The 11,085-nt window shown below is 35.9% G+C and overlaps 1 protein-coding gene across 1 annotated transcript; it reads right to left on the minus strand.

Annotated features, from left to right (window-relative positions):
• Positions 1-1,730: 1,730 nt before the first annotated feature.
• On the minus strand, positions 1,731-9,369 carry LOC135597008 (protein LOW PSII ACCUMULATION 1, chloroplastic-like). The gene is made up of 9 exons (XM_065089379.1): positions 9,035-9,369; positions 7,551-7,654; positions 6,152-6,287; positions 5,809-6,040; positions 5,512-5,669; positions 5,137-5,325; positions 3,648-3,748; positions 2,255-2,354; positions 1,731-2,018 (listed from the first exon to the last, which is right to left on the minus strand). The coding sequence occupies exons 1-9, from the start codon at positions 9,269-9,271 to the stop codon at positions 1,944-1,946; spliced, it is 1,332 nt and encodes a 443-aa protein (XP_064945451.1). The 5' UTR covers positions 9,272-9,369; the 3' UTR covers positions 1,731-1,943.
• Positions 9,370-11,085: the final 1,716 nt, after the last annotated feature.

Genomic DNA, 11,085 nt, shown 5'->3' on the forward strand with positions numbered 1-11,085 from the left:
AAGGATGGATGGATTCCATGGCTAACATTCAAAGCATGTTGTTGACCAATCGGGGATGACAGCATGTGTAGCGGAGTAACTTAGGCTCCAACATATCAGTCAATGTTTGATTCGATTGGTCCGGTGTTATGGGTTTGCTTTTAGGACTGTCTTTTCTTTTATTTTATCCCTCTCTATTCAAATTAACTACACATGAGGAATTTGGGAGGTCTTCTGGTTGATCTAAAAAATTAAATCCAATTAAACTCTTATCTCATTATTTTGGATTGTTCGTGACATGATCTTTACAAGTCCGTGCGAATATCATGATCCCGCTCGTAAAAGTCATGGTTTTTATTCGGTAGGATTAATTTTTTTTTTTTTGTTTTGAATCACAAACCCTTGTAATTTTAAAGATAATATAAGTTATTAGCATAAAAAAAAAAAGAAAAAGCAATCTGTGTTTGAAAGGCTTCATCAATTAACAATTGATACTTGAAATATTATTAGTCAGTGCACAAGTGTTTGGCTATCTAAAATTCATTGAAGTGAAATGAGTTCAAGCCTTTCTTTTAACTAAAATTCTTTTTTACTACATTTATCTTTCCCTATCTTATTTGTAATTACAGGTAATAAACAAATGGGCAGTATAGTTTACTCGAAGCATACTGCGCCGCACTATGTTTCAGATTAGATCCGTGTCTCATCTGTCATTCCTCCGTCCTCCGTCTTGTAGCCATCAGAATGTGCGTAGTGAACGAGACAAAGTGTGTTCTTTTAACCCCTCAGAATGTGCACAGCGTATAAGACAAAAGAGAGTGCTAATCGGAGGAAAGGGTAGGGTTGGTGGATCCCATTAGCCCTTCTTTATGTTCTCATGGATCTCTCCTCCGAGGGTGGGGTAGCCGCGCAGGAGTACGTCCTTTTAATTGGATCAGTCCCACGGCAATAATGAATGCCGTGATAACAAGCTCTTTGTCCTCGTGTTTACTGCTTTTTTTCTGGACCTGCCATGGATTCCTCATGCTTTGGAAATGGCGTTCACGCAAAAGGTACGAATATGAAACAGGACGACGATTTTTAAGAGGAAGCCCACTCACAACCACCGTATGGATGCCGTCGGTTCTCCAAAATATTCGTACGTAAGGAAAAGGGAAGAGTGAAAAGTGAAGTCTAAAGAAAAGAAAAGCATCCAAAGGATCATCATCTAAGTTAGCAAGATTCCCATAGAAAAGTGATGAAACTATATTACCATATTTAGTAAGTTAGTTCCGCGTTGGTCGAGTGTATGAAGATCACATAGTATTATGATCATATCATTCGACATATTGCCACATTTAATTTTACATTAATTCAGTTGAAAAGTCAAAACCTCATAAAGATCTGAGGCCAAGCTAGAGTACTATTATGATCAGATCCCTCATCCTAATATCCATAAAGAAAATTGAATCCGATTGATTCAAGTTGGGGTTAAAACTTATTGCTATTATACCCAATTAGACCCACAAGGGGTAGAGTTCTTCACATGGGCTCAACTTGTGGGCCCAAATAAAATCATATTATCGGCTGCCGAGTCAAACTAGTGATGAGTTCACCAGAAAAAAAGAATATATATATACATAGAGTTGTTGCTTTAAGTAACACAACTAAATTTGTTTCTTGAAACGAAAAAAGAGAAAAAAACAGTAGGCAAAAGTCTTAGCTTTACTGAATAGTTTTGACCCGCAACGAAGCAAATCTCAGATAAAGCATGAAAAAGATGGTATCAGCTACGCATTGATATATTAATTCATTCTCATCAATATATCCCCCAAACAATATGAACAAAAATCGAAGAAAACGGAGTTAATTGTGGCCAAGCATGTTTTTTTCTGCATCAATATTCCGCATATATTATGATATTAGCACAGAATAAAGGAAGAGGCATCTTACTCCATCATGCACATGGGTTCACTAAACACCGCTCATCTTTCTAGTTTGCTCAGCAAAGCTTCCATTGGTGGCAACTCCTTCACAATCTCTTGCCAATCCGGCATGCCCTGGGTATGAAAAATACAGTAAGGTGGTAGTAGAATACTCCAAGTGTATAACTTGCTCTTTATACAGGTTTCAAAAATTTTACTGTGTCATGTTGTTGTCGGTTCACAGAGATACGCATTCATCTTACCTAGTTTAGCTAATTCAGCAGCGATGAACTACTTTCCAGTCGTAAAAAAAGGATGAACTTTATGACTGGATTGAGCAAAAAATTCCAGTTTTGCTAAAGAAACTATACCTTCCCTGACTTTCGAACACGTCCATCTAGACGCAGAATTATGAAAACGTCATCACCAGGATCAAGGACTCCTTCGGACTTTTGCTGATCACGTATCCATCTGAACATCACACACATGATTAAAGCTATACTTTGGGCAAATTTTAAAAGAACCAAGAAATGGACTACTACATGTTTTCTTATACTTTTACTACAAAAACAACAAGAAAATGCATCCAGCACAAGACGACTTCAGCTAATTCTTTCAGGTGGCTCATTTATTCATTAAGCTTAAACAAGAAATTGAGCAAGATATAAAAAAATAGAAATGATGAACAAATACAAGTGAAAGCTTGTCGGTGGTTGAGATAATTTTTTTAACAACTGGTTGAGATAAGTGATCAGATAGCAAAAAATACCAACTTGTATGGCCGCTTAAACTTGGAAGTGAGAACTGGGCCCAGTTTTGCCGGTACGGGTAAAAAAAAAAGGAAATATTCTCGTAGATCTATTGATTATTGTGACAGGATTAAGAAATACATAGAGAGATTTACAATATATAAGATAAAAGAAATGATACAGTTGGCCTTAATCAAGGGGTACTAACTAAGTACTAACAAAATCCCAAGTTTGAACAAGTGAAGGGCTAGGTCAATTTGAGACTGAGAAAGAATTATGTTTGTCTAATTTTGTGAATTTTAGCTGGTTTTCGCCATTGCTTTAGTTGTAAATTGTAATTTTCGTAATAATAGCACTTTTGTGTTGGTTTAGCAAGAGCTCAGATGGTTTGACTTTATACTGTGATGATCCAAAGACATGATAGGGGTAAAATAGCACTGAAAAATTATCTTAAAGAGAATTATCTGGCTAAAGATTTAAATTCTGTACACATTGCACAGGTGAAAGATCTCTCGCTTAATTTCCAACATTTTTTTCTTCAAATCTCATCAAGTTTGTTCTCTATCTCTCTTAATTATCTATCACATACAACAGTTGCTGAGTTGAATGCTGAAATGCAAAGAAATAATCAGATCGCATTCCTTTATCTCCTTCAGCCACTACTGAGCTTACCAAGGAATATTCATATTGTATTCAAATTTATTAGTGCAAAACTCATATACGTTGAGGTCTGCAAAAAGCCATCAGAGAGGTCTGGACCCATGAAAAAATGATTATGAGTGTTGAGGATGTATTTATTATATGAATTAAATCCAATGCATCAAGCAAAACATGTAGGAGGTAGCTAAATAATGTTTGGGTTTGAAAATATATAGATGAGCAATTTGTATATTAGATAGTTATGAGAACATGTGGCTAGGATCAAGTACAAGTAACTGTCGCTAAAATTTTGAAAATTATATTTTAAATATGTAAACCAACTTGAAAGAATACATTAAGAGTCAATTTCACTTACCTTTCCCATTCATAAGGAGATACTATCTCAGCCTTGAAGCGCACCTCAGCTTTCAATCGTGACTTTGCAGTTATAGATTGAGTTCGTTGTTCAAAATCATCCTACCAAAATGCAATTGTATTTTACGGCAATAACATCAATGATGCTAGTATAGCTACACATATATAGTCTGAACAGTATAAGTTACTATATTTAGCATATACCCTAAACATACACATTTGCAAACATATAGAAGGAAAAAAGTTGAGAGATTATCAGGAAGACAACACAAAGAACATGGTACGACATGAGAATACCCGAGCATCTTCTGTTGATTAATTTTCATGGTATGACATGAGAATACCTTAGGTGACTAGTAGATAGACTCACATCTACATTCCTACTACATCTGTGATCAAGCTAACAACTAACAATTTACATTAGCTAGATTCTTTACCCAAATTTGGAAGTATGATGACCCGATGATCCCATAAAGAGAGTTGGCCTGTTGGATCAGCAAGATGGGGACATCTTTGGGCAGACTATCATCAGAACCCTAAAGGTGAATTTTGGATCAGGCCAGATTCATTGACATCAAGCTTTTGACTAGTGAAGACTGAATGTCCCAGTAGTCCCACATCACTATGGACTAGGTTATTATATGTTTAGAGATAGATGACTTTAAAACTAACAACTACGACTCAAGGATTTTGGCTCACATGGTTCTAATGCTGTTACATCATAGTTATTAGGTTAGTCTATCGGGCTAGAACATGATGATTGATCTTAAAGTAACTTCAGGCTTCTCTGGGTGGGCTGACACATGACAAGATGGGGGTTACTTTATGTAGACTGAAATGTGAATTTCTTTGGGTTAGACTCCCATTAGAATCTCAGATGTTTTGGACTCTTGACAAGGATGTCAAACATTTAATTGGGGAAGATTTTAAGACCACAATATTTCCACATAGACAATTGAAGTTGAATAAAATTAGTACTGTTAGTAGTTGAACTTGAGCATTTTGGACCACATGGATGTATACCCATTATATTTGAGCTACAAATTCAATAAGTCTACTGGGCCAGGATGTCAAAATTCCTGTTCTTTGACTCATAAACTAACAAAAATGTAGCAACAATAGCTAAAATTGATTTAAACTCAAAAAAGATTCTGTTATGGTGTAATTTCAACCCCATTTGAACCTAACTCTAGCCGAAGCCAATGCCAAAGAATAAAAGAAAGAGGAACAAGTAGATAGCAAACAAACTCCTAATTGAATAACCAAAAAAACCAAAAGAACAATAATGGACCAGTTCCCATGGCCTATGATGAGTTCCCAGAGAAAGTAAATTGGTGCTTTGATACTTGAAAACTACTTCAGGTGTAATTGCATAGGTATATATAAGTGCAGAAGACATCCCATAAGAGCAACTCAAAGGTCCATTTTATGCATTTTACTGACCAAGCCACACATTTTTGCATTTAAATAGACAAACAAATAAATCTGACCCCAATTGAAGGAAGAGATGAAGCAGATTTTGCAGGAACACCAAAGCCCTTTTTCTCAATGGAAGCCTTGCTATAATCACCCCAGATAACAGGAATCAGAAGAACACCTCGCTTAAGCAGTTCAGTTCGGAACCTTTCAGCCTTCTCCATTGCTCTTGAAACAGTCTCCTTCTTCCCTGCCAAAATTACCTAAAGTATTGTTCATATAAGACCTCCAAGTTTCTTGTAAAATTTGTAAGTGCAGAAAAATTGAAGAAACAAAAATGGTTTCCAAAACAATAAAAGCTAACTTCATCTCATACAATGTACATACAAAAGAATGGAATTAGTCTCCTGAACAAATGGCATCTAACATAGCAGAAAAGTGACACTAACCGGCCTATAAGTGTCCCGAAGCTGCACAAGTTCAACAATCCGATTAGTTGAAAGACGCACAGGCAATCTTGAGAGAGTTTCATCACGTGATATTTGAGCAAGCTGTTCCTCTTCCTTCTTGTTGTCCCAGATGAACAACACCACAAGAACAACAATGCCTACAGAGTGCTGATTCAAAAGCTTGATCAATTTAAAGAAGTGATTTCCAAATACCAACGAAGTGCACTTTCAAGAATTGAAGGCGTCAATTTGATTAAACAAAATTGTCTTCATGGTATATATACTATAATCATTTACCGCCAATGTTGATGGCAGCATTTCCAGCAGTCTCCCAAAGATCAGGAGCCCCATCACCACCATTGATTGCACGTATGAGTCTGGGAACTGTAAAAAACATAGAAATCCCAGCTGCAGCAGAAAAAGCCACATAAAAGAATCTTCTCACGCCACGAAATGGTGCTTGAACTTCACTAATGAGTTTGAGATCTCTTCGAAATCCATATCCTATGTCTTCACCTCCCAGCCTGGCCTACAAAAGCATGAGAGGAAAAAAAAATTGTTTCCATAGCATGGAAAAATAGCCTGAATCAAAATAAGAACTTAGATACACATGAAAATGCAAACTGAACAGATGGACAACCTCTTCTTGCAGTTGTTTAAATTCTGGTAAAGCTCTGAATGAGGCTAAGTCAGGATCATTCAGAATAGTGCTGAATTTGAGATTGTAATCTCGCAAAGCAGCTCGCAAACATTCTGCTGCTTGCTTTCCTTCACCTCTAAAACAAGAACAAAATTTTAAACAAAAATCACCTAAGAAAAAGAAAAAAAACCCACAAAGAAAGCAAGAATATGGAAAAAAAGAGATGCAAGGGGAAGAATGCTAGCATACAATAGATCCTATTTCTTCCAAATGATGACAGGCATTTTACTACCCAGAAAAAAAATCAAACAAGGAAACTAAAATTATGGAGAAATAGTAAATTAGATGCCTGCATTGTATCTCAAAACCATAAAAGATTTCTCTAGGCCGTCTAACATATCAAATAAAATGCTAGACATTAATTACATCATTTCAAAATTTCAGGACTTACTAAAACAGAAGAACACAGCTTAAAATCATCCAGCAGAAAACTGGACAACAAACACTTAGCAAAAGAAGTTGGTTCTTGGTGCCTGAATTGCTAAGCACAAATCAAGCATCCAGTGTCCTATTTATCAACCTCATTAATACTGATTGCAACAGAATAGAAAAAGCACCAATAGAGTTAATTATCCCTTGTGCACCTCTCACCTAGACAAATCCATCATTTCATGAACTCACTTTTTTGACAGTCAAATATTAAATAAAACACCAACTTGATTTCACACTCAAGGACAACTCTAGATGAATCTTGAAAGCTACAACCTCCGCCGTCCTCAATTCCATAGTTATTTTGTACAATTTATTTTAAATACCCCACTGAACTATAACAATCAAACTGGAACCAGAAGAAGTTTTTAGTTCAGCCTCATCTTAATTGGGATTCTGTAGTCCTGCTAATTAGCTCCTTTACTATTATGATGATGTATAAGGCTGACATCATTGTAATATACCAATGTGACATATCAAATGATACAAATGATGGAATGCAGGATTTATAAAAAAGTTCAAAAAGATTAAATTATAGCACTATTGTTTAACATTTAAAAAAAATCTTGTGAGTGCATTACCATGTCATTTTTTCTCTCAAGCATTAGGTTATAATAGGAGAAAGTAACAAATTTCTTAACTGACATATAGTTTATCCATTGAAGAGCTTTTGAAAAGACAACAGATTGACTTCCCAAATTTCAAGATTTACCCCTCAATAGGATCCCTACTTATCGCAAAAAATGAGCAAATAGTATTAATTAATTACTTGCCCTGAAAATTTTTCCAACCATGAGGGCTTAATCCCTAGAAGATAAGGAAACTCCATATCTACATGCAGCACCAAAGTCACAATTATATTTGATTTCCATGTATCTAAACATTCTAGCAGAGGATAGAGATTTTTTACTTGTATGCATGGCAGCAAGCTTTGTTGTACAGTGCTGCTTGGGCTTCCATAGGATTTGGATTTAAAGAAAGGGCATTCTCAAACTGCACAAGAGCTTCTTTCACCTATCACATTTTCAGTCATGCACACGGAAATGTGAGATAAAGACGTAAGAATATGATGAAATGATGAAAAGAAAAGAAGGTATAACGAACAGTAGACTTTAAGCCAGATTCCTTATTACAGCAATGATGAAAAGAAAAGAAGGTAAGATTATTATGGAACAAGCACATAGATACAATTTGAAAGAAAAGCATTTGAATGAAGGAGTAGCACAATATAGCATATAAATGTTCCTCCTAGGTAACTTGTCTTGTCCTCTCTTTCCTGACATAAATTAATGCATCTTGAGACTGTAACATTTTCAGTAGAAACCCATCCTCTTCTTTTTATGTGATAGAATTTTGCAAGGACATTATTGGCCTCAAAAGACAACCATATGGCATATGTTTAAGATCAGTACACATGGCCCTTGTCATGATGTTTTGATGAAGAGACCAAGCCTCCAGATGAACTATGTACAATCAAAGTATGGTGTTCAGTTCAAGGAATTATGCTGCCACAGATTTTTCTCTTTTATTTCTGCCTTTCCATAAATATTTCGGAGCTTTCAGTACACTTTTCAAGTAGCACTGTTTTTGGTCCCCTTCCCTTATTTTCATGTTGACAGCTCTTTCCTCGTCGCTTCTCTCTTAACTTCAAATTGGTCTCCTCCACCATCCCTTTTCAAGTATTGAAATTGTCTACAACTCGATGCAACTGTTTTTAGGATTTTCTGGTTTTCGATCATTTTTCATTCCAAACGAAAGAAGTCTTTTCTTCCTCTGTTGATCACACAATACGATTAATCCCTTCAACATAGTTAGCCTATTTCAGCAACATGATTGTCGTATTGGTTCATCATTTCCGTACCCTCAGCAACAAACACAATCTCCTTGCTAAATAGATGGCAATCTTTGGGTTGCTAGAAACAGTATCTGAAAACTTCGTGTTTTTGTTTGCTTTATGTTGCAAACTCATGTAATAGATCTCTTTGCAACAGTCACACGATCGTACTAATCCATTGTGCACACTATGGTCCATCATGAATTTGACAAGGAAACAACAGGAATCTTTAACAGTGTACCAGGACTAACCAGTACCATACATGATGGATCAATTCAGTTGCCTGCTGTATACAGTGCGCCATGAAATGAGTCTAATTAGTACTAGTAAGTGACATGCATCAATAGGAAGGTCACTCATTTGCATTAGAGGGAAGGTGAAGAACTGACAGGTCGACAGACTGAGTTCTTGAAACCAAAAGAAAGATTCAGATGCATCGTTGCAAATATCATCCTTTTGTGATTTCTTGACACTAAGACAAAGATTTAGGAAAGCAAGATCCCCAGTTGCTACTTTTATAACACAAGAAGCGCCGAGGGATTTGGCAATGAGAGACGCACCCGTCCCTTGGAGAAGAAAGAAAGGCCGAGATTGACACACGACTCCGCCGTCTGCGTCGCAGTCTCCGGAGAGGGAGGAGACGGGGGGGAGGAGGAGGAGGAGGAGGAGGAGGAGGAAGAGGCGACGGGGAGGAGACGAGCCCGTCGGGATCTGAGAGGGGTTTTGGGCGCAGACCAGGTGTTGGACTTCGGGCAGCAGAGGAGGTGCTGTTGGAGAGCGAGAGACGCCATGGCCATCGCAGCCACGAAAGAGGGAGAAGTAACGCGGAGGAAAAGGCGACGGCACCGCGCTCACATTTTTCGCTTCCGTTATCCGCACGAATGTCACGGAAGCAGCACATCGCGACCACCATTTCTTTAGTCGGGTCGGGTCCGATCCATTCCGTTCCCGTGGATCTATACATACAAGGCCCACGGAGAATCTGGATCCGGGTCTATCTTGTTAAAGCCCGAACCCGGACCCAAGTTACCAAACTATAATAAAAGGATATAATAATAATAATAATAATAATAATAATAATAATAATAATAATAATAATAATAATAATAATAATAATAATAATAGTAGTAGTAGTAGTAGTAATTTACCTAACAAAACAAGGCCCATGGAGAATCTGGATCCGGGTCTATTTTACCAGCACCTATTTTATTTAACATACCAAAAATAATCTCAAAATCGGATTAACCCTTTTTATTAAATCGAACAACTTGATTTAAACCCGATTGATCCAAGGGTTAGTTTGGTTCAGTATGATTGTAGTCCGGGTCAAATGGATTTGGGTCAGATCTTATGAAGTTGATCAAGTTAAGTGTGAATCAAAAGGTAAAGAGTTTACACAAGGGTTAAACCGAATTAGTATAACCCTACTGTAATCGGCAATGACCAATGCTCCTCTCTCTCTTCTGCTCCTCTATGATTACGGCATTTCTCTCTCTTTGGTAACGATAAACTTCTCTACTCTCTAGTGATGAAGGACGATAGTAAAGTTCTATGCTTTTCTTAGACATTTTATGAATGGTAGCGACATTCTCCTATCTTTAGTGGTGCCAAACTCTTCTGCTCCTCTATTTGTGCATCTCCTCTCCAACTATAAATGATAGTATCTTTATCAGTAGCCATATCCTCTCTCTAGAGGTAAACTTATCTCCTTTTTTTTTAAATAGTAATATTCTTTGAAATTAATTTTTTTATTAATCTATTAAGTATGTGCACTAATCCTATTAACATTGTGAGAGTCTTAAGAGGTTTTCATGTTTATATGATAAAAACGATTGATTGTTCACTAATTATTGATATTTATATTTTTGATGCAACTTAAGGGTTTTGTTAGTTTTTGGTGAAACAAGGAGAGATTGATGTTGTAAAACTAAAAGGTCTTTGTTGGTGAACTTTTTATTGTTAAGATGTCAAAATCTTGGGTCTGAATCAATAAGTTTAGGTGAGGCATTCAAGAGAAACATGGTTATATTTGCAACATCTTCTAGGATTATTATTGATATTTTTAATGTTTATGGTGAGTTTTGAGTTGATTAATTCATGTTTTTTTAATTACAAACAAGTGTGAAATTATAAATATAGTTTTCTCTTAGAAGAAGTAATATTTCTCAAACCTTGTTTTAGTGTTTATATAATTATTTTAGAGGGTTTCTAATTCTTATCTTAATTGATGAAATTGGGTAAACACCCACTTTTTTTTTTTCGCTAGGTGAAAAGAATTTATAAATATTAAATATTTATACAAATTATTTTCTTTGTTTTTTTTTTATATTTACTTAAACTTTAAATATATATCTCATATTTATAATATTTAATTTTATATATAAATGGAATGATGTCACTACGTAGATCCCTTCTACTTAGGGATAAGAAGCATTTCATGTGGCTACTACAAGTAATATATATCATAATTTTATAATTTATATTAACTATTATTAAATTATATATGATTAATGTTATTTTTTAAATGTAAAGTAGTAGATGTTTGAAAACTAATTCCTCCATCTTCACCCCCTCATTGGGCATCATATGCTACCTCAACTACCACATTATC

This window comes from Musa acuminata, chromosome BXJ1-2 (genome assembly GCF_036884655.1).
Source record: "Musa acuminata AAA Group cultivar baxijiao chromosome BXJ1-2, Cavendish_Baxijiao_AAA, whole genome shotgun sequence".
NCBI lineage: Eukaryota > Viridiplantae > Streptophyta > Magnoliopsida > Zingiberales > Musaceae > Musa > Musa acuminata.

Bases quoted from the DNA above. Each gene is read 5' to 3' on its own strand.
- LOC135597008 (XM_065089379.1), bottom strand. From the start codon at position 9,271: ATGGCCATGGCGTCTCTCGCTCTCCAACAGCACCTCCTCTGCTGCCCG. The intron at 6,041-6,151 runs GTTGTCCATCTG...ATGCTTTTGTAG, and splicing joins TTAAACAACTGCAAGAAGAG to GCCAGGCTGGGAGGTGAAGA. The intron at 5,670-5,808 runs GTAAATGATTAT...AGCACTCTGTAG, and splicing joins TGCTGCCATCAACATTGGCG to GCATTGTTGTTCTTGTGGTG.